This window comes from Plasmodium vivax, chromosome 5, assembly GCF_000002415.2.
Source record: "Plasmodium vivax chromosome 5, whole genome shotgun sequence".
NCBI lineage: Eukaryota > Apicomplexa > Aconoidasida > Haemosporida > Plasmodiidae > Plasmodium > Plasmodium vivax.
In genome coordinates this window covers 334,597-355,814 of record NC_009910.1, presented here as the reverse complement: position 1 = coordinate 355,814, position 21,218 = coordinate 334,597, and the positions used below count along the sequence as shown (strand labels likewise).

The following is a 21,218-nucleotide window of genomic DNA, read 5'->3' as shown; positions in this document are numbered from 1 at the left end:
TATCCATGTAAAAACCATTATGAACAAATTGCATCACCCCCTTTTTTCTGCTCCTCTCCCTTCTCCCTCCACTGATATTTGTTCATACTCTTTTTTTTTTTTCCCCACAATGTTAAAAAAAAAACTCCCAAAGTGTTATAAAAATTTTTTGGTCCCTTTGTGAAATTTTATCCATTTTGTGAATAGCTGTTGGGAAGAAGATGCGCGTCGATCTTCTCCCTTTCTTTTTTGCGATGCTTTGTTGGAAGGGTAGCCAAGTGAGCAGCTTCTGCATTGTAAATAGATCGGCGCCATTCGCATACCTCCCCAGGAGAGTGATTGGCACACATTTCCGTTTGAGCCCCTCATCAAGGCATATTTTGAAGAGGCTCCACCTACGCATACTCCCTCTGCTTAACTTCTCGTGGACGGTTGACCCAACTTAGAGCACACTGCAGAGGCTTCACTAAATTGACCACCCACTGGCACTTCGCACAGGAGTACGTTTCAGCTGAGGCAGCCAAGTAATTCTTCTTTTTTTTTTTTTCTTTTTTTTTGGTGCTCTCTCAAATATGCTTCACGCAAGTTGTGCGGGCGAACGAGGGAAGTCTTTCAAAGGGGTCCTACGACTGGTGCAGTAGTGCACTCAGCGTGGGAGCCAACATCAAAAAGGACAAAAAAGGGACAGAAAGGATAAAACAGGACAAAAAGGGAACAAACAGGTGTCCAGTTTGCGCACCAGCTGGGTATAATGCACCTCCTAAGACGCGGCGAAGGGCGAAATGGACGTCGTCCAAAAAACTTTGCATATGTAGAGCAATATTCTGAGCGTACGTCACAAGCGCGTCTGTCGGAGGAGACAGCCATGGACTCGCTCCATCGGCTAAACGGGGGGGAGTAGCATAAAAAAGAAGGAAAAACCTCCGCAGCAGTTTTTCCCTTCACTGGGGGAATTACCACAACGGCTAGCGCATGCTGTTTTGTGCCGACGGGTGTGCCCACTTGCGGTTGCGCCGATTGCGACGATTGTGCCTATTGTGGGGTCCGTTTTTTTCCCTTTCCCCTTTCCGTGCACTCCACACCAACTTCTCAGTGACCACTTCTCAATGCCCACTACAAATCATCGTCCGCCGCTGCGCTGCTATTGTTAGACGTGACCGACAGCAAATCGCGGGGGTCAATCTGGTCGTTGTACTTCTTCTTCAGCGGCTTCTCCTTCATGTTTTTCGTCAAGGATATAATCTTCTGGAACATTTCCTCCTTTTTCGATTTCAGCTTACTTCTAACGGAGCCCTGGTAGGGTTTTTTTTTATCCGCATTAGCGCTCAGGTGTGCACTCTCTCTTTTGCCACTTCCGGTCGTGTCTGTTTCCCTTTTCTCTTTCTCATTTTGTGGCTCCTTACGCCTGGAACTTTCCACAGAAGATGCGACTGGGTTAAATGGGTTCGTTGAAACCATTTTCACATTTTCCTTTTTAAATATTTTCGTTTCATTATCAATGAGGAGGACCTTGGTCTTTGACCTGGCGAGCATTTTCCTCGCGCCAAAAGGGGTAGTAGTACCACTCGTTTTATCTTTCTTGTTCTCCAACGGGTGTATCCCTTTATGCGTATTGATCACCTTCTTTTTGTTTAAGACGATGGTGTAAGGTGGGTTCTTCATAGAACTTAGCCTAGACATGGTTTTTCTCCTCTTCAGGGCTACCGTGTTTTGCTTTTTGAGCTTCGTTTCGACCATCGATTTTTGTTTGCTTAGAATGCTTTTTTTCCTATGTGGGAAGTTAATATTTTTGGTGGGGAAAGTGACGGTACCTCTTCTAAACCTCAACGATTTGGTTCTCCCAATTGCTATTTTGGAGCTTTTATAAGTTAATTCTTTCTTCTCAGTTTTCCTTTTTGGTGGCATAATGTCCTTATGTGGGTAGTATCCCCCCCTCCTGTGTTTCGGTGCACTTTTTTTCGCAGAAATGGCACCCCATTTGTCTTCCTCATTTGATGTTGACATTTGTGGAACGTTAGCAGTTTCTCGTTTATGTCTTGCCTGTATGACCTCCCTCTTCGCTGCTTCGTTCTTTGGAGTGGCTTGTTTGCAGGCTCTGCCGTGATGATCCGACGTTTTCCCCCTTTCGGTATCGCGCTGACTGAGCAAGCTGTGCGGACTGCGGGGGCTATGCGGAATGTGCGCACTGCGCGGACTGCGGGAATTATGCAAACTGCGCGAATCGTGGGCACCTCTCCCCGAGGAGCCTTCCACTTTCAAACGCTCATTCGAAGCGTCCCCCTTTTTGCAGCTCTCAGTGACGCTATACTTATTCCACACATTTTCATCTTCGCAAATTTTGACCTGTTTGACGGGCTGCTTGTCGTGCTTGTCATGCTTATCTCGCTTTGCGCCGTCACCTGGTCGTGCGTCCGACGTTTTGGGTGTTTTCCCCTTCTCCTGCGCGCTCATTTTCACGGCCACCATTTCGTTGTCGTGCAAATCTTCGGCGTCCCTTTTGATTCGTACAGGTGTGTCGCACGGATCATCCCCACTTGTGCTCCCCTTGCTTTGATGCTTCCTACCATTCGGCCCCTTCTTTTTAATATCGTTTATGTACTGGCTTAAGATACCCTCGACTTCGTTCTGCGCTTCCGCATTATGGGGACTTGATCTCTCCTCATCGGAATCTGCAAACATCGTGCTGAATTGATCTTCCCCTTTCACATCAAAAGTGACTTTTTGCTCAGAGGGGTGTTCGCCATCGTCGCTCAGGTGAGGATCACTCCTGTGCTGAACAAAATTTCCGTCTACCTTTTGTAGCCCCTCTTGCGAATTTTTATTTGCCTTTTCATTGTAGCTGTAGTGGTAGTCAGGCTTGTCCACATGGACGTACTCGGCGCAGTTCCTTATTGGACTCTCCAATTCGTCACATGCGCTTTCTCCACCATTGGCACGCGGGTATGAGCCTTCCAAGTTGTGCGCAGTGGTCATTTCGAACGAGCTGTAAGGTGAATCCCCACCTTGGCTGCTTCCCTCCTGTGGATAATGAACCGCGGGGTGGTCCCTAGTCTGATCAAAATGGTTCTCTTCATTATGCGGCTGGTTGTAATCAATGGGGGAGCTCAATTTCGAAGCGAATGAGCCACTTTGATGATCATTGTGATGACCAATTTGATGGCGGCTTTTCTCCTTTTTTTCCCGTTTCTCTTTTTTACTTTTCTTGTTCCCTTTACACTTGGAGCACTTCTCATATGGGGGATCTCGGGGAACTCCGTACGGGTAGGACACAAACGGGTTGCACTGTCTGTTCATTGTTTGCTGCGCCATAGTAAGGGGGGAGAACACGCACCCGTTTGGCGGTTCGCCCATCGGATACTTCTCGTGATACTCCTTGACATATGGGCCCTCTGGTTCTTTGCGGAAGTATGGATTGTAGAAGAACGGCCTAGCTTTTATATCATTAACGAAAGCGTAGTCTTCTTGCGGCCTGTACAGAAGCTGCGCGTTTATGCTTCTGTATCCGGGGATGCAACTGGCTTCTTCCATCATAGGCAAAAAAAAAAAACGTTCTATCAAAATGAAGTGTTGTATTTGTAACAACGTTGCTAAATTGTAATTCGGGGGATGCAGACACGGGGTAATAAAATGGCACTCGTATTTTTTGCTAATGTGTAATAGGTGTATTATGCGGAAGTGAATTTGACCTCACGAAGAGTGTCCATGCATTGATAGGAAGCAAAAAGGACAGTTCGTGAAAAGTGTGAGTATATTAAAGCGTATGCTATGTTGCGCGTGTGTATCCTTGTTGGAGACGTGGATTGGACACCTTTAAAAATGTACCTTCAAGTTTTCGAAAAAAATGTAAAAAAATGAATATTCCAATTTGGTAATCTTGCTGCGAAAATGAAATGAAAGGATCGATAGGGAAGAAGCATGAAATAAACGCAGCTTATTTTTTGCATCGATTTAGCTTTTTTTTAACAAATTGTAAAATGTGTGCACAGGTAGCCAAAAGGGGTGAAACAAAAAAAAAAAAAACTTAGAAATAGCTCGAAATGGCAGAACAACCTTGCCTGTTCATATTTTTTTCTCTTTTTTACAACGTTGAAGCTGGTTTTTTGCGCTATACCCGCATGTCGTGTGTGCAAACGTGCGTGGCATACGGAATCGCAGCTATTTTTTTAAATAGCTATTTTGTGCTACACTCTTTTGGGGATTTTTTTTTTTTTTTTTTTTTCATGTTCATTCGTTTCGAAGCTGGTCATACGCTTCCAAACAGCGGAACACCCTGTGGGGATAAAAATAGCGACAGTTCCCCCCCGCAATTTTTCAACTCGGGAGGAAAGATGCATTACCGGTTTAGCAGCCATTTGGGGAAACATTTAAAGGTGTTCTCCCGTTCGTTTTTACGCTACTAAAATAGTGTGGTATAAGCCCCTTTTGTGGGAAATTTCCGAAAGAGCATGCTATTTTGAAATGTACCTATACCACAGCAACAAGTGCGCGATCAAAAAAGGCATACCATTCTTCCGCAACGTAGCTAGTATATGCTTTTTGAGGAAGGCACAAAATGGGGAAGAAGTAAAAAGGCGAAAGGTGTTTTGCAGCGCCAAGTTCATTTCGACCATTTCGGAAGGGCGGGAAACAGGATGTGGCCAAGCGAACACGGACCAGCCTTCCACCCCGTTGGGAAGTTACACGGAGAAAAGTAGCTATAAAGACATAAAGATTGTAGAAAATGAAAAGGAAGGCAATGACGCCGCTGAAGAAATAAACCAAAACGACATCATTGCAGTAGACTTTGAGGGGACGAATTTGGGGAAGTATGGAAAGGTATGCATAATGCAAGTGTACACGGAGGAAAGAACCCGGGAAGGAACTCCCCCCCAAAGCGAGTGCATATCCCGTGAGAAGTACTACATATTCGACTTGCTAAAAATGTCAGTCATAAAAAGTGTTAAAAAAATAATCGAAAATAAGAAAACGCTAAAACTGGTGCACGACTGCAGGGAAGATAGCTCCGCCCTGTACAACCAGCTGGGGATAAAATTCGAAAACGTTTACGATACGTCCAGGGCGCACATGCTACTGATGGAAAAGAACAAAAGTAATGACATATATCAAGTGAGCTTTCTCCAACTCTTGAACGATTATTTGGGGATTAAGGATGAGTGTTTAAGTAGCATCAAAAAGGAAATGTATAAGAATGAAAAAATTTGGCAAGTCAGACCATTAAGTAAAATGTCCATCATTTATGCTTTAAAAAATGTGAAGTATTTGTTCCCCCTGTACAGGATTTTCGATAACATGCTTCCAAAGAAAATCGTTTTGGAAAAATCGAAAGACTTTGTAAATTACTGTCTTATAAATTCGCGGTATAAATTGCCCGTCGATTTGGCCAAACGGGGGAACATCGTCCAAGCCATGTTGGTCAGCAAGTCGATGCTAAATTGTGTTTTTAAACTGAATAGTACACGGAAAGGAATTGCCTGCACCCCATCCTCCGTTGCGCAGTTTCGCGATGTTAAGGTGGGCGATGTTGTTCTGTGTGTGGTCAGCAACAAGTCCATAGATCAAAAAATTTTATACTTGTGCAAGCATGATGATGTGTTCGATTACTGGAATTTGAAGGAAAGACCTAGGGGGAAATTTAAGCCGTCGATACATGAGAGCGCCACCGACCCGATGATTCAGTTTTGCGATGAGGAGCAACCAGCATAGAACGTGGCAGGGGATCCGCCAGCCCCCAAATAGGCAGGTCGCCTTCGTGGGACGGGTAAAGAGCACACAAATGAGTAGAAATGGGTAGGAACAAGCAGAAACAGGCAGAAGCACACAAACACGCAGAAATACACACACACACGCCGTATGATGTCGCGTTGCGCGCACTTCTCTATGCGTAACAAATCGGTTGAAAAGATACACTGGGGTGTAGGTCGTCCCAGCTGAGATGCTCCGTCCGCTTGAGTGGAACATCTTGGCGACGTGTTCGTCACGCCGCCTAAAGGTTTAAGGAATAGTAAAGGGTTTTTTTTCCCACCGCGCAAGGAAGTGTTGAGCTGAACTGAATCGAATCGGACGCGGTGTGTGTGTGTGCACAGTGCGCGTCTGAGTACATTTCCCCCCTGTGTACATTGCTCATCTGTGAATAAAAATCCGTTTGAATCCCTAATTTTGCGCATTTTCGTGATTCTCTTTTTTTTACCTCTTTGAGGGGAACCAACTTTGCGATGCGCTTCGCAGTTAAGCGGGAAGCGCCGGCGAAACTGTCTTTTTTTTTTAATTATATATTTATTTGGGTATTTACTAGTGCGTTTATTAGTGCGTTTATTTGTGCGTTTATTAGTGCGTTTATTTGTGCATTTAATTGTGCGTTTAATTGTGCATTTATTTGTGCACTTACTTAATTACTCCCTTTCGGGTGACTTCCTACGCCCACTAGGGGAAAAGCCGAGGCGAATCCATTGCAGGGGGTATACCCGTGTGGAGGCCCTACTCACAGCGCTGATCCCACGTCCGCATCTAAGATCCCGCAGTGCGAAGGTGAAAAAGCTGCCACGTAGAAGCACCGCCCAGTGGGCACCTTCACAGGGGAAGCAAAAGTGCACCTCCTGTTTATGCCAAACTGAGCGCACGCATGAGGGTTAGCATGTGTTCCAGTTTAGCCCCGCTCTGCGTGAAGGGAAATAAAAAAAAAAAAAAAAAAAAATACATATGTCAAAAAAAGAGAAAAACAAACACTATCCTTTGGCGTACACCACAGAGGCACCATAGCTACAAAATTGGCTCCATTCCCGTAAAGAAGAGTGATCGCGTAAATAATTGCGCACATGGGGTGTTTCGGAAGAGCGGCAGAATAAAAGCGCCCTTTAAAAATGTAGATGTGCGCATGCTCATACGCAGGTCCGTTTTTGATTTATAATGCATTTTATCCTTTAAATGGCACAAGCTCGAAATAGGGAAGGGATGAGTGCCATATGCATGTGTGCCATGTGTACGTGACCATTTGTATGTGTGCCATATGCATGTGTGCCATGTGTACGTGACCACTTGTACGTGTTCCATACGTATGGGTACCGCTCGCACGTGACCACTTGTGCACAACAAAGTGTATTCTCAAGTTGACACTGCCTCTGAGGTTGCAAGAACCCTTTGGCCGCATCTCCAGGGCAACATCGGGAAAGCTGCGGAAGGATGAACGAAACGAGATCCTACAAATGGGTAATAATTTTAACATGGAGAGAAGGAGGCAGATGTGCCTCTCGCCTCTGTTGTGTGCGGCGTGGGCATGCGTGTGTTTGTTTTGTCTAGTCGAGTGGGCACTTGCGGAGGGTGTCCTCGGACGGCGTTGACCTTCGAGTGGTTGGAGAGCTCAGCCGTAGCGCCCTGCGCAGCGTAGCACAAAGGGAAATTTCTTTCATAGGGAAAATTTCTTGCATAAGGAAAATTTCCCCCACTTAATAACCCCCACACACATGGCAAACTCCCCCCACTTGTGCCCTTCCCCTCACCGCAGTACCTTGAGAACGGCTGCGAAATCGTGCCCCTGAAGCGGGGGGGCAGCCGGGAAAGCGACTACTCCCTGATGCTGCTGGACATCCAGGCGGACTTCTCCGAGTTTCTGATCGAAGAGAAGAACATCATCAGCGATGAGAAGCTAGTCAACCCGGAGGGGAACATATTCAACCTACAGAAAAAGCAGTGCTCACAAAAGCAAAAGAAAGCGGGGCTCACAGAAAGAGAAAAGTACGTGTACGAAATTGACCATCTATGGGCCTACATCGAATGGCACTACAATTTCGAGGACGAGATAAAGGTGCAGAAGAACATGGTGAGCGATGTAGGGAAGTTGAGGAAGGTACCCAGGATGTATGTGTCTGCCCATATAATCGAAGGGATGATACATGAAATGTCGAAGAATGAAAATATTTGCATGTTGAAGTATACCACTTACCCCAGCTTTTACAGCAAGTATGGCAGCGATATGGAAAAGGAGAAGAAGAAGCAGGGGGAGAGTGGCATTTACAATCGGTGCAACTACATATACGAAGTTTGCGATGTGGCAGACAAGTCGCTCGTTTTCGCCAGCAGCCCGGTAATCAACACGACGATAAAAAACATCCTCAGCATCACCAAGAGTGGAAAAAAAAGGGAAGACTTTAATGAAGAGCAGGAGGAGAAGGAAGATATCGTGCAGGACGAAATTTGGCAAATTTATTTATCAAAAAGGATTAAATGTATAAACGATCAGTGGCTGTTAATTTGCATCAACCAGGAGCTGAAGGAAATTATAAAAAAGTCTGGAGAAATTTATTTCAAAATTTTTAATAAGTACATAAAAGAGTACAACGATTTTTTGAAAAGCCACAACTACAACACTTCGGATGATAAAAACGACATGCATGGCTCCAGCATGTTTCGGGGGCACCATGACAAGCACAACATGTTTGAGATGAACAATGGTCCTAATGAAAGCTTAAATTCGGAGCGGCTTAAAAAGTATCGAGTGAATTTAATTTTCTCCGGCAATAAGGACATTAACTACATCCTCTACAAGTTGTGCCTCAACTTGGGCAAATTTAACGACGCCGTCCTGTGCACCAAAAATAAAACGTACAACATTCTGCTCAACGATATTGACGGCACGCTGGCCATTTGCCTGAAGTCCTTTTGTTCCAAGTACTACGGGGGGAACGCGGCGGGGAGTAACGCAGCGGTAGGGAGCAGCACAGCGGGGGAGAGTTTCTCACCGGAGGAGCTGGTCAAAACGCTGTCCATCATGGGGCTCTGCAAGGAGAAGCTCGTGCTGTCCGAGAAGGCCACCATCTTCAGCAACATCGAGCTGCTGTTTTCGTACTACCTGATCGTGCACAGCGAGTCGCTGGAGGGGGGGGCCGGCCAGGACGGCGGCGACGAGGAAGGCGGCGATGACCAGCACAGCTGTGATGACAAAGAAAGCGGCGATGACAACCGCTGCTCTGCCGCGAACCACTGCTCTGCCGCGAACCAGGACGGCGTCATCTACCTGAGCAGGAAGGCCCTCTTCGAAAACCTGCAGTTCTCCACGGAAGAAATCTGCAGCTACCTTCTGCACCTGCAAAAGTACAGCACCAACAACTTGCTGTTCGTGAAAAAAAGGGGCTTCCGATACGTCAAAAGTGAAGTAGTATACGAATTTCTCGTTAAGATAATCGAGCTGGTGAGCATCCACGACGAGCTGTACGCGCAACATCACGTGGAGCGGGGGAGAGCAAGCAGCCCGCCCTTCAAGCAGTACAGGGACGACCTGCACAGGGTGGTACGGAAGAGACACGGCATCACACTGCAAAGTTTAGTCAATCTCATTCAACAGAACGAGACCGAATTTGCTTTTTTAAAAAACAACAAAATTCCAATGGACACGTATATCATCCTACAACTCTGCTGGAAATGCTGCGACATAGAGAACAAGCACTTTGACTTCTTTAGCCTCTACTATAATTACTACTTCTTTTATGAATACCTAAATAGGCATTCTGAGGAGCTTTCCTTTGAGGGGATATTTGACCATTACCTTCACTTCTTGGATGACGACAGTCAGGTGAGCGACACGGTGGTGTACTTCAACCTCTTCAAATTGCACAACATTATTTCTTTAAACATTCTACGCTCCAGTGGCAAAGTTGTGATTCACTCGGATGAACTATTCACCTTTGACATGGACATGTTCACTTATGTTAAGTACATCGACGAGATGTTCCGCAATTTTAATTCGAGCGTGATGGACCGAATGATACAGGACTTTATCAAGTGCTACCAGTTTTTCCTCGACTGTGGGTATGAGCGGCGGGTGGGTGGCGAGACGGCCCTGCGGAGTTGCCCGTCGAAGGCGTTTCAGGAGTTTGCACCGATGGACACGGCCGCCAACGCAGCTGACGTAGCTAATGCAGCTGACGTAGCTAACGCCGCTAACGCAGCCAACGCCGCTAACGCAGCCAACGCCGCTAACACCGCTAACACCGCCAACGCGTACAAAGACCGAGTGCTCTTCCGAAACAACACCATCCTCAACGTCAGCAACATCAACCACATCTGCAACGACAGCTGCATGTTCGAGTACTTCATCGTGGTCAAGTACTATTACACAGATAATAGCTTCTCCCTGCTCGAGAAAAAGCTGAAGAAATTTATACACACAGTTGAGGAAGACTTCGCAAGTGCGCACATGACATCCGCCACGGATTATTCCTCCTCTGGATCTGGAGCCGGGGGAGGAGGGACTTCCTACGAGATCAGGCACAATTATAAAGCGAATAGCAAAAAGGCCAAAAGTAACTACTGCTTGAATTATAAAATTTTTAAGTACCAGACAACTTCCTTCCCACAAATACGGCTGAGCGATAACTACAACGAGCTGCTGTGCTCTGTGTACACCCCCCTGTCCATTCACTTCTCCATTTTTCACGAAAATGTAATTTATAATAAGAAGAGGAACTCCTTTCAACTCATCCCGTCCTTTTTGCTGAAGGAGAATTTGCGTAGCTGCCTGACTGCTCTGTTCACCTTCAAGAATTCCTACTTCGCTCAGGAGTTTTACCCCTTTTTGAATCCCCTGCTGAATAACAAGGTGGGTTGAGCTTCCCCATCCGGTGGTGCCACCTCTCCGCATGCGCTTCCCCATCCGGTGGTGCCGCCTCTCCACATGCGCTTCCCCCCCCCGCAGGACCTCATCGGCACGATCGCCGTGCCCCCGCTGCGCCACTGCAGGACCAAGCCCATCGAGCGCGAAAACGAAAAGAACGTGGAGTTCCTGGAAACGGGAAGCATCGTTCTCTCGACGCTGAACAGCGACATGAAGAGCTACACCAAGTTCGGTGCCCACAGTCGCAAGTTCGTTGAGAAGCTGTGCAAGCTGTACAACTGCAACTTGCCCGTGAACAGCTTCTCCCCCTGACGGTGCCCCCGCCTACCACTTTGGGGGAAGACCCGTTAGCCATTCTGCATCACTTCTTTCATCATTTGTGCTAGTCGGGGTACCCCTATGCATGTGTGCCTTTTGTGGGTCTCCCCCTTCACATGAACTGCCATCCCCTAGGGAGAGCCCCTTCCACCCTCCCCCGTTAGAAAATTTTTACCATCTGCAGAGCTGCCACCACCCACGTCGTGCTTCTCCCCGCAAGGCTTCTTCAAAAAGTAGTCGAAGTTTTCCTTATAGTTGTGATCGTACATATGTTTGACATTCTCTGGAAGCTCATAATTCTGCAACCGCCGTTGTCCCTCCCAGGCGTGGCTGTGCGTAGGAATGATATAGTCCTCTACATTACTGGCGTACGTTTTGTAACTATTTAGGACGTACTGAGGGTAGATAAGCTCCCGTATCTTCCTGCTGAGGAGCTTTATGCCTAGGCCGAATTTCGCAGAGGTCCCAATAACTTCTATATGGGGGAACAAATTTTGCAGGCGGAAATAAAGAGAGTCCAAATTGAGTAGGGCGTTTTTGTGTAGCATGTCGCACTTGGTGGCCACCACAAGTTCTTTTTTTTTTAAATAATCTGGATTGAAAAGGAACAGCTCATTTCGTAGCATTTTTATTTGCTTGATGGTATCGTTGTGGTAGTCCTTTGGGTTGGCGCGGGTTTCGTTTGACGTGTGCACGTGGGTGTCCCTGTGGGGGGGAGAGGTTAAATTTTCCGCGTCCATCGCGTCAGCCGCGTCAACAGCGACAGCCGCGTCAACTGCACGAATCTCCTCCCCCGTGCGGCCGCTCCCCCCCGTTCGGCCGCGCCCCCCCTTTAGGCTCTCCGTGTAGTAGTCCTCCACCTGTGTGTCGTCCACATTCTCAAGCTGATCGCTCGCAACGTCGATGACGTAAACGATGAGCTTGCTTCTGTATAAATGTCTGAGGATTCTCTTTCCCCGGCTGCAATCCCTATGCGCGTTATGAAACAAGAAGGGGGTATCCAGCAGGGTTATTTCAACCCCATCGATGTAGTTAATGTTTGAGACGTGCGGTATGGTGGTGCTAAACATGTGGCTACTAATGTTCCCATAGTACCTACTGAGGCTACTGCAGAGGGATGTCTTCCCGCTGTTCTCAATGCCAATGAAGGCTACATCGTTCAGCAGTCGGAGCTCCAATTCGAGGAGCATCTTCTCCCCCATCTCAGGCAATCTATAGTCATGCTTTTTAAAAAAGGAATAGGATATGCCTCCTTTTCCTCCTCGAGCTACCAACAGTTCTTCATTTTCTTTTAAAAATTGATACCAAAAAATGCTCTTATATACCTTCCTATTATTTTCATTTTTTTTTTTGCAGTAAATTCTCTTTCGCACAATTGTTCCCACTGGTACGAATATAACTTTGTCACTACCATCTTTTCCTCGGCTGTTTTCTTTAAAATTTTCCCCATCATTTGCTTTCACCTTTTGTTCTATTTTTATTAAATCGTAAATGCTTTTTTTACTTTTCAGTATGACATTGCCTCCGTGTCCTCCGTATCCTTCTCCCTTTAACTTTCTGCTCCTTCGTCTTTTGTAGTTTGGCTCTCCCCCCTTCCCTGACTTGGCTACTACCCACAGGAAGTCGCAGAAGCGTCTTTCGTTTCGCACCATCAGGTGGTCAGTCGGTTCGGTGAGAATCCTCATCAGCGCTTCGTTTTTCGGGGCCTCCCAGGGAACTCCCTCATCCCGTTCGTGTGGGAAGTTTGTGGGGGGGGCTTCACTTAACGCCCACCCAGTGGATGTGGATCCCCCCTTAGAAGGGGAACCCCAATATCTCCCCTCTTCCGCAAAACATAAATTAGCATCTTCAGTTCCTTGCGCGCTGCTCAATTGGGGGCTCATCACGGGGTCTCCCCCTGTGAAGCCCTCCTCAGGTTGATTCCCCCCGGGGTGGACACCCTCGCAGGCACTCACCCCCGCCGCATCACCGTTGGAGGACCCCCCTGCGTAAGCTCCCCCCTTTCGCCTGCGCACGACGAATTTGCTTTCTCCCTTAATGTAAACACACTCGTTGTTTTCGTACACATCGTCGTTGAGGTCGTGGTGGTCACTACGAGCGCCGCCTTCGCCACGATGGGTTGGTGTGCTCCCCCCTGTGGGGACACTGCTCGTCTCATTTGCAGGCCGCGTCGCCTTCACCGCCTGCGCAATGGAAGAGCTGGCTTCCCCCCCGCTGCACAACGAGCTGAAGGTGGCGCCTCTCGGCGTGCAAAAACGAATTGCACCTTTCGACTTGGCGCCAAGACTTACCGCCGAAACTTTCTCATGTTTTAACAAAAAAAGGACGATTTCTCTTTGGGGAAAACGTAAAAAGGGAAGTTTTTTTATAAGCATAAGTCGCTAATTTGAAGTGAAACATAATGTAGGCGAATCGCTTTGCAGTCGTAAGTAGGGCAGGCGGTCATCTGTTCGGTGAGCTGCGAGTGGTACGTTTTTTATGGGCCAGTCTGCGGGATGCCCCTTCTCCAGGGGGGAATGCAAACGGTTGAAGAGCGAGTTCGGTTTTTACGGTCAAATTTATTTAAAAGGGTTGAGAAGCGCTAAGAAGGGTTGAACATTAAAAGAGGAGGAAAAAAAAATTAACCAAGTCACGCCACGGGGTGAAGAAGCAGGTTTAACTCGTTTATGCTTCATTATTTAGGTTCCATTTAAAAAAAAAATTAAAAAACGCATGCAGGTGGCAGACTCCGCTGTTATGCCACACTTCACCAATTATAACCTTCCATGGGGGGAGGAGCGCACGGGCGCCTTTTCGCAGTGTCGCAGCGTCGCAGCGGCACCTGTTAACACAGGATTTACTTTAGGAGGAGGTCCCCAACTGGGGGGTTCATAATACAAGGGGTTATTCAAATTAGGCGGGGTGCAAAAAAAAGAAAAAAAAAAGAGCCACGGTGAGTTCTGCCTCGATTCGTCTGCGCATACAACCTGTAAACGTGCGCACACACTCGAACAGGGGGGGGAAATAAAGTGACTGGGGGTTAGCAGTCCCGATGGGCTTCCCCAAACGTGCTGTTAAACCGGCGCTTCGTCACTTCGTCACTTCGCCGCTTTACCGCTTTGCCGCTTCACCACTTCACCGCTTCACCGCTTCTCCACTTCACCCCCCCGCGACGTAGCGCTTGTAGAGGGTCGAGGCGCCGTAGCCCGTGAGCAAGCCCACCCGGAGCAGCGTGGAGCCGAAGCTGCTGACCATGGCCACGTTGCTCATCGAGTTGAGCGGCTTCAACACATCCGAAATGTTGATGAAGGACAAAACGACAAACCAGCCATTAAGGTAAATATTAGAAAAAATTAAGACGCACTTAAAAACAAAATTTTGCAACAGGGCCGTATCTGTCAGGGGGATTATCAAACAGAGGACGGATAGAAACGTCCTCGCGAGGGAGTATATGAGTACCTTCCTTTGTGGCAGAAGAAACATTTTAAATACGGGCACCGCCTCTGCAAATGTTGGGAATATCCTACTGACGCAGTCAGCCAGCTGCACCATGCCAATCAGGATGTACCGCTCATCAACATTTCTCGTCCACATTTCGGGGCAGACAACGGGGAAAACTGCAATCTTCAGAAAAATGTTGTAAAATGTGCAAAATAGGAAAATGAAGGACTTCTTGTAGAGGAATGCCTTGATCCTGGCCTGCTTCATCATTTCGTTTGTCTTCACGTTGAATGAGGAGGCGCCTGGGGGGAAGCGGCTCTTTGGGGCAACCTCCATGGGGTCTCTCCCACCCTTCGCATCCGCATTATCCGTATCTCCCTTCCGGGGCTGCTTCTCCTTGTCGCCTTCCTTCCCACCGTAGCCACCTTCTCGAGTGGAACCCTCGACCGCTATCACGAAAGAGGCCCCCCCGGTCGTTCCCCCAACCGTGTCGAACAGCGCACCGCTTCCACTCCGTGCGCGTTTCCCCTCCCTTTCCTCCTGGTACATTTTGAACTTGCGCTTAAACTCATCAGTCCCTTTCAACACGGAGTAGCAAACGAAGGAGACGAAGATGAAGCTGCAATTAATTACGCAGGTGGCAAAAGTGGACTGCATAAGCTTACGCACATCTTTGTCAATTTTTATTAAAAAATAAAAAAAAGTGGTGGTAATGAAAAGGGAGTAAATTCCAGTCAAACCGTACGACAGACAAATCACCTTGGAGCTATTCAACGCGATGGTGGCAATTGCAAAAATCATCGTCTTCATCAAGGAGCACGTCGCACCAATCAATCCGATGAGCAAATAAAATAAAAAGGTCCGGTCATAGTAGTACTTGACCACTAGGGGGTAAACAAGCTGAAGGATAAACGACATGACAAAGCAAATATCGTAGGTCCTCGTCTTCACTTCGATAAATAAAGAACTGATGAGCGAGATGAACACTAGGACGGAGAAGTATAAGAAGAAGGTGAAGGACACTTCGATGTTTCTGTTTAGCAGCTCGTGGATGTGGGGGGTGGTGTTCAACACGCAGTTGTAGAGCAGAACGGAGGACATGCCCATCAGGCACAGGGTTATGTTTGCGAACGTGTTGCTGCTTTGGCGGTGCGCTTTGTGAAGCGCTGCGCTCCCGTCTTTAGCGTCTGCCTTGTTTAGCGGTTTGCTCCCGTCTTTCGCCTCTGTGCTGTTCTTCACTTCCGCGCTGCTCTTCACTTCCGAGTTGTCCTTCCCGACCGGCTGCGAGGGGGCGCCCCCCGCCGAGTTGGCTCGCTTACTGGGTGCGCTCATCTTCGGGGAAGATGGGGAATGGTCAGCGTGGTCAGCGGCTATAAGCGGCGGTTCTCGGTTGTTCGCGGTGATTCGCTGATTCGCTCGATGTCTGACGGCGCGCAGCTGCCTACAGTTACATGCGCCCCCTTCTGTGGTCAAAAGTTGTTACGATATTTTAGAAGTCCAACACTTCCTTTCCCATCGCCGCCTCGGCCAACGCGGCCCTCGCGGTTCTTCTCCGGGGGCATGTACCTCAGGTGGTACACCCAAGAGTATAGTCACGCGGCTTTCCTTTCGGCAAAAATTCAGAAGTAGCAAAAGAAAGGCGTAAAAATAACGTACAAAATGGCGTAGAAGAATAACGCAAAAAAGTGTGGAAAAAAAAAAAAAAAAAGCCCAAATGGAGAAACGCGCGGAGTGGGCAAATTATCTCCTCTTCGGAAAAACCTTCACGAAGGTGATCAGTCCGAGGTGACCATGTTAAGGTGAGCTATTTTTTTTTTTTTTTTTTTGCCCATGTGGGAAAGAGGCGAGGCAACAAAGGTGCCACTTTTTTTATAGCACAATTGCATAACAGCGTGGAGGCTCTCCTCCCCACACCCAGCGCCGCTACAAATCTGTATGTCGAAAAATCGGCTACTCGATTTGTGCCCCTTTTTGTCAATCCAGGCAATTTTACTACATCTGAGAAATGGCGTGCTTCTTCAAAAAAGGGGACTCCAGCGCGTCAGGGATTTTTTGACGGCCATGTAAACCTATTGTGGGGGGGTTGGGTTCCATCTGGGGACACTTCCCACCACTACGTTGTGCAGTAGGGTGACACATATAAATCCCCGTCAATTGAGAGTGTTTCCCTTCGAACCACTTGGAAACTTTTAAGGAGAAATGTGCTTCCCTTCCCGATGAACGTTACATGTGGTTTTTTCACATGAGAGGGAAAACTTCCCCTTCGAGGTAGAGGCAATTTTTTTTTTTCTTTTTTTTTTGCCACTGCTTTAACAAAATGATAAGAAGGTACCTGAAGATATACCCATCCATTTACTACACCAAACATGTGAAGACGGCCCCCGAAGTGAATGAGCATTCCGTCGTGTTGAAAAAAGATTACGTGTTTAACCAGTATGGTGGGCAGGAGATTTTCCTAAACAATAAGCTGAAGAAGGGACAGGACGAAAATCAAGTAAAGAGGGTCTACTACTTCAAATTGTGGAACGCCCTCACCGAGCAGAACTTCACTCTATTTGAAAATACCATTCAGCAGTTTTTAAATGAGGGGCACAAGTACGATGAGGTTGTCTACTCGATTTTGCTCCACTCGTATGTTCTGAACCATAGGAGGAAGAATGAGCATGTAGGTGGGCTGTGCTGCCGAATCGGTTGTCTCGCCGCTACCCCCCGCTCTCCTCACGCTCTCCTCACCGCTTTCTCGCCGCCTCCCCCCCGCGCAGGCCTACCTCGTGATCGAAGAAATGAAGCGCAGCTACATGCACCCGGCCATCATCAAGCTCAACGAGAGGATGATCAACTCGTTCCTCGAACTGGAGATGATTTTCTGCGAACCGTCCAAGAGCCTCTGGATGAACGTGTGTCGACTCGCTTGGGAGACTTCCATAAAGCTCAATAGAGAGAGAAAGAGGAAACTGAAGGAGAAGCTGAAATTAATGCCCCCAAAGGATGTGTTAACATTGACGAGGGAGGACTTAAAGCTTATGCTGAAGAAGGAGTATGAAGATGCTTTATTAGATATGGTTGACACGATGGCGTTGGAGGAGGGGTCTTCATATGACCACATGCTGATTGGGAATGACGAAATGGATGATTCGATTGGAGAAGTAGGGGGAGGCGAAGAGGGCGGAGTTACGCAGAGCACCCACCTTCCGGAGGGACTAAAATATCCCCTTTTAGCTCCATCAGAAAGAGGCAACAAAGGCACTTACGACGATGAACTGTTTGATTTTCATAATAACTCAGTTGATGGGATGCACTACCCAAGGGATGGCACCGAAAGTGTTAGAGATTGTTTCTCTTTCTTATACGGACAGGGCACCGGGGGGGGTGAAGAAGAAGGTGCCTTGGACGATGGGGAGCTCCAAAGTTTTACGGACGTCGGACGGGAGGACCCGCTCAACGACGACGAAACGGACGACGAAACGGACGACTCGTTTGAGGATAACGAAGACTTTGACATTCAGCTTTTGAAAAAGTACTACAATTTTAAGTAGGTCGAAGGGGGGAGGGGGTTCCCTTTGCTGGTAGGGCTGCCTGGTTGCAGGATTGCCGAGTCGGCTTCTTCCCCACACGTTTTATTTCGCCCCCATTTGGTTACACTTCACCGTGTTCCCGTTTATCTGCTTGTTTTTTTTTTTTTTTTTTTTTTTTTTTGGTCTACTTTGCCAATGATCAGCCTTTTATTTTGGCAGTTCCCCTCTTCGCGCCTAACCATTGGGCTAATCATTCGGCTGGCCCCTTTTCCAAAGGGTGCCTCTCCTATTTGTTACAATTTTGATGAACACTTTTTTCACACCGTCTGACTGACCGCAGTGCATGGCGCGCCTTACCTCATTTCGCCAAGTGCGCCTTGAAGGCCGTCCACATATCCTTCCCCCTCTGTGTGTTCATTTAACATGCAAAATGGATGGACACAAACAAAGCGCCGCTTCGTTACCAGACGGAGAGCATTTTGTTCGTAGAAGATGGGGAAGAGGGAAACAAGGCAAAAATGGAAGGGGGGGGTAAGGAAGTTCCCTCTTTTTTATTTATTTTTTTTTTTTTGTAATCCCCCACTCTCCGCTTACTTCACATTTGCGAATGTAGCACAAATGCCCATAAACATGAGAGGTGGGGGGGGAAAAAATTGAACTTTTGAAAAGACGACAAACCTATCTCTCGAGCATCCAAATGGGCCATGCATTTCGCAAAACGGTCATAAAAGCGGCTGATTTTTCTCACTTGTGGGGGGGGCATATCGCTCGGTGGAGACCTGTGGCGCAAAAAAAATAATAAAAAAAAATAAAGCAAATTAAAAGGGCATATTAAAAAGGCATACTAAAAAGGCATATTAAAAGGGCAAATTAAAGCGAACCCAAATAGCGCCGCGCGGAAACATTTATCAAAACGCATGGCGCGTGTACTACTTCCCCCCTTCCCCAAAAAACAAAGTGACCGTTTCGCTGGGACGAATCGTCCAACAAAAATCACGAAATCACGAAGTGGTATGTGAGGGGATCCCCCCCTTGAGCGTAAATCTCTCTGCGCGTATGTCAACGTGCGGGTTTACACAACAGTAAGGTGAAGAGGAAAAAAAAAAGATAAAAGGGGAAGAAAACGAAACGCAGGAGAAAGCGAAGCGGCGATAAAACGAAGCACAGGCGAAAGCGAAGCGGCGATAAAACGAAACACAAGAGAAAACAACGCAGCGATAAAACGAAACACAGGAGAAAACATCGCAACGAGAAAACGTCGCACCCCGGATTGCCCCCAAAATGATGAACTTCGCAGATACGCTGGTCATCCTGAATGACGACGCGCCGTGCGAGCTGCTGAGGAAGAAATACGCGGAGATGCTTGTCCCAACGGTAAGCGTGTCAAGTTTCAAGAGGAACAAAATTTACAAAACGTATAACAACGTATTCCTGTACACCTACAGAGAGTTTGACTTCCTATGGGATCTAGACGATAACATTTTGCACAAGGTTCAGAGGTGCCTGAACAAGAGTGGGGTGCTCAAACTGGTTCTTTACATAAGCAACACGGCGGGTGGGGACAGCCAAAGGCATGATGAAATTGCGAAGAGGCTAAAGAAGGAGTGCCTCTACAGCGGCTTCATCAACATTTCCAACGAAACGAACATGGCGGAAAATGGGATCATCATAAATGTGAGTTATACCATTGCGTGGGAGTAGCCCTGCAGATGGCGAAGCAATTATCAAATCAAACGGGTCTATTTCGTAACTGCATGATGTGGCCACCCATAAATGATGCTACCACTACTACCCCCCTGATGGAAACTCCTTTACCCTTTCCGCAGGTGACAGCAGAAAACCCGGATTTTCTATCCAACGAAGACGATAATGATGAACATTCAAGTGACGGAGAGGCGCACGAAAATGCGGAGGACAACAAGAAGGTCGTCAACAGGGTGTGCGCTAACTGCACTTGCGGGAAAAAAGCAAACGGAGTTAAACTAGACACAGTTGCCATAAATGAAAAGGAAGTGCAGTATCTTACGGAGAACGCCGTTTCTTCCTGTGGAAATGTAAGGAGGCCATGGATGCGTCTTCCCCCCGCGGGGGTTCCCTTATGTGCTTTTAAGGAGCACTCTCGGTGGATTATGCCCCATGTGAATGCCACCTCATGCGAATACTACCGTGTGTGATGCTACCGCGTATGATGCCACCTCACGTGAATGCCCTGTTTCCCCCCCTTTCGCAGTGCTACCTGGGAGACGCCTTCCGATGCGCCTCTTGCCCCTACAAAGGTGCCGACCCCTTCACAGCTGCTTCGCGTCGCGTTCATGTGCAGAGGGTTATCCCCGTAGAAAAAAATCCCATTGCGTATGTACCCATGTCAATGTGCTTCCCCCTCTCCATTCTGTTCTCAGGCCTGCCAGCATTCCAGCCCGGCGAAAATGTGAAGCTCAATTTGGACGTAAGACAGAATGACGCGTGACAAACGTGTCGCAAGGGGGCCAGGGGATTAGCGCACCCCCCATTTGCGCCTCCGAACGTTTTTGTTTAACTGTAAATTGGGCCCAGGAAGTACCATCATTGTTACGTCGATATTATCGCCCCTACCGCCCCTCTCTGCAGAATGAACCTAACTGAAGTAGAAGCGCTTCCCCCCACCCGTCCGAACCATCACCCGATCAGCTTTTAAAACGACCCAATCGTCTTCTCCATTTTTGCCGCTTCACATCACCATGAATAATTTTAATTAGCCTGTAAAGCCCGCTGCCCACAAGTCGATGGAGCAATTTATTTATTTTTTTTTTTTTTTTGTCCCCTTTTGTAAAAGAAGAAAAGCGGCATTTGATCATTTGAACGGAGCAGAGAGAGAAGTGAGCAACCGGGGTGATGAGAAACACGTCTGGGAATTTTTGGAATGACAAAGAGGGTCTTCCCCGTGGTTGGTACACACGTCATTCGTTAGGCATGCCGTTGCACGTGGGGTATGTGTCCAGTTCGCATCTCGCCTCGTCACACTGCATTATCGCATTTTTAGCTCATTTCAGTTGGGTGCCTCTTTTTGCGGTTCGCTCTCCTGCCAGTTGGGTTTTCGCGGCACACCCCTAATTAATTGCTCACCTTATTTTTCTCATTTTTTTAATCTACCGTAGATACGAAATGGGTACCATTTTGTGTGCCTCGAGATACTTACGTTTCCCCCTTTCGCCAAGTGCCTTTGCATAGATCCACGCGACCGTTCATTATACACGTTTTGATGAGGGCACATTTATATGTCGATATGTAGCGCGCGTAAAAAAGGGAGGTATATCTGTGCGTCACTTGATACGCTTTGAATTTTCCTGTTTTTTCTTTTTTTTTTTTTTTATTTTTTTGTACACATGAAATGAGTGACAAGTTTG

The 21,218-nt window shown here is 47.4% G+C and overlaps 7 protein-coding genes across 7 annotated transcripts, besides 29 other annotated features; 4 read left to right on the top strand and 3 right to left on the bottom strand.

Annotated features, from left to right (window-relative positions):
* Nucleotides 1-1,092: 1,092 nt before the first annotated feature.
* On the bottom strand, nt 1,093-3,510 carry PVX_089160 (hypothetical protein, conserved; the record flags this gene model as incomplete). The annotated part of the gene is made up of 1 exon (XM_001614872.1): nt 1,093-3,510. The coding sequence occupies one exon, from the start codon at nt 3,508-3,510 to the stop codon at nt 1,093-1,095; it is 2,418 nt and encodes an 805-aa protein (XP_001614922.1).
* Nucleotides 2,308-2,327: a microsatellite.
* Nucleotides 2,374-2,400: a microsatellite.
* Nucleotides 3,074-3,122: a microsatellite.
* An 88-nt stretch (nt 3,511-3,598) lies between the features above and the next one.
* Nucleotides 3,599-3,620: a microsatellite.
* A 247-nt stretch (nt 3,621-3,867) lies between these two features.
* Nucleotides 3,868-3,887: a microsatellite.
* Nucleotides 3,881-3,906: a microsatellite.
* Nucleotides 3,907-3,985: 79 nt separating this feature from the next.
* Nucleotides 3,986-4,015: a microsatellite.
* Nucleotides 4,016-4,101: 86 nt separating this feature from the next.
* Nucleotides 4,102-4,125: a microsatellite.
* Nucleotides 4,126-4,198: 73 nt separating this feature from the next.
* On the top strand, nt 4,199-5,682 carry PVX_089155 (3'-5' exonuclease domain containing protein; the record flags this gene model as incomplete). Its single annotated transcript, XM_001614871.1, has 1 exon — nt 4,199-5,682. Exon 1 carries the CDS (start codon nt 4,438-4,440, stop codon nt 5,680-5,682), a length of 1,245 nt encoding a protein of 414 aa, XP_001614921.1. The 5' UTR covers nt 4,199-4,437.
* Nucleotides 4,969-4,991: a microsatellite.
* Nucleotides 5,048-5,072: a microsatellite.
* Nucleotides 5,683-5,765: 83 nt separating the features above from the next.
* Nucleotides 5,766-5,855: a microsatellite.
* A 739-nt stretch (nt 5,856-6,594) lies between these two features.
* Nucleotides 6,595-6,634: a microsatellite.
* A 43-nt stretch (nt 6,635-6,677) lies between these two features.
* Nucleotides 6,678-10,894, top strand: PVX_089150 (hypothetical protein, conserved; the record flags this gene model as incomplete). The annotated part of the gene is made up of 3 exons (XM_001614870.1): nt 6,678-7,182; nt 7,478-10,567; nt 10,664-10,894. Exons 1-3 carry the CDS (start codon nt 7,156-7,158, stop codon nt 10,892-10,894), a joined length of 3,348 nt encoding a protein of 1,115 aa, XP_001614920.1. The 5' UTR covers nt 6,678-7,155.
* Nucleotides 8,044-8,084: a microsatellite.
* Nucleotides 8,421-8,496: a microsatellite.
* Nucleotides 10,163-10,186: a microsatellite.
* Nucleotides 10,286-10,305: a microsatellite.
* Nucleotides 10,388-10,417: a microsatellite.
* A 137-nt stretch (nt 10,895-11,031) lies between the features above and the next one.
* On the bottom strand, nt 11,032-12,585 carry PVX_089145 (GTP-binding protein, putative; the record flags this gene model as incomplete). The annotated part of the gene is made up of 1 exon (XM_001614869.1): nt 11,032-12,585. The coding sequence occupies one exon, from the start codon at nt 12,583-12,585 to the stop codon at nt 11,032-11,034; it is 1,554 nt and encodes a 517-aa protein (XP_001614919.1).
* Nucleotides 11,237-11,266: a microsatellite.
* Nucleotides 11,267-11,308: a microsatellite.
* Nucleotides 11,399-11,425: a microsatellite.
* Nucleotides 11,599-11,624: a microsatellite.
* Nucleotides 12,586-13,449: 864 nt separating the features above from the next.
* Nucleotides 13,450-15,652, bottom strand: PVX_089140 (hypothetical protein, conserved; the record flags this gene model as incomplete). Its single annotated transcript, XM_001614868.1, has 1 exon — nt 13,450-15,652. The coding sequence occupies one exon, from the start codon at nt 15,650-15,652 to the stop codon at nt 14,039-14,041; it is 1,614 nt and encodes a 537-aa protein (XP_001614918.1). The 3' UTR covers nt 13,450-14,038.
* Nucleotides 13,895-13,929: a microsatellite.
* A 985-nt stretch (nt 15,653-16,637) lies between the features above and the next one.
* Nucleotides 16,638-17,856, top strand: PVX_089135 (hypothetical protein, conserved; the record flags this gene model as incomplete). Its single annotated transcript, XM_001614867.1, has 2 exons — nt 16,638-16,985; nt 17,083-17,856. The coding sequence occupies 2 exons, from the start codon at nt 16,638-16,640 to the stop codon at nt 17,854-17,856; spliced, it is 1,122 nt and encodes a 373-aa protein (XP_001614917.1).
* Nucleotides 17,017-17,045: a microsatellite.
* Nucleotides 17,437-17,466: a microsatellite.
* Nucleotides 17,857-17,937: 81 nt separating the features above from the next.
* Nucleotides 17,938-17,975: a microsatellite.
* Nucleotides 17,976-18,015: 40 nt separating this feature from the next.
* Nucleotides 18,016-18,039: a microsatellite.
* A 629-nt stretch (nt 18,040-18,668) lies between these two features.
* PVX_089130 (hypothetical protein, conserved) lies at nt 18,669-20,702 on the top strand. Its single transcript, XM_001614866.1, has 5 exons — nt 18,669-19,509; nt 19,662-19,889; nt 20,066-20,111; nt 20,235-20,281; nt 20,443-20,702. Exons 1-5 carry the CDS (start codon nt 19,117-19,119, stop codon nt 20,455-20,457), a joined length of 729 nt encoding a protein of 242 aa, XP_001614916.1. The 5' UTR covers nt 18,669-19,116; the 3' UTR covers nt 20,458-20,702.
* Nucleotides 18,834-18,865: a microsatellite.
* Nucleotides 19,371-19,392: a microsatellite.
* Nucleotides 19,668-19,691: a microsatellite.
* Nucleotides 20,703-21,218: the final 516 nt, after the last annotated feature.

What these genes read in the sequence shown, in the direction of transcription:
- PVX_089130 (XM_001614866.1), top strand. Translation starts at nt 19,117, where the DNA reads ATGATGAACTTCGCAGATACGCTGGTCATCCTGAATGACGACGCGCCG. An exon ending in AAAATGGGATCATCATAAAT is followed by an intron (nt 19,510 to 19,661) that starts GTGAGTTATACC and finishes CCCTTTCCGCAG; the next exon opens with GTGACAGCAGAAAACCCGGA. An exon ending in CCGTTTCTTCCTGTGGAAAT is followed by an intron (nt 19,890 to 20,065) that starts GTAAGGAGGCCA and finishes CCCCTTTCGCAG; the next exon opens with TGCTACCTGGGAGACGCCTT.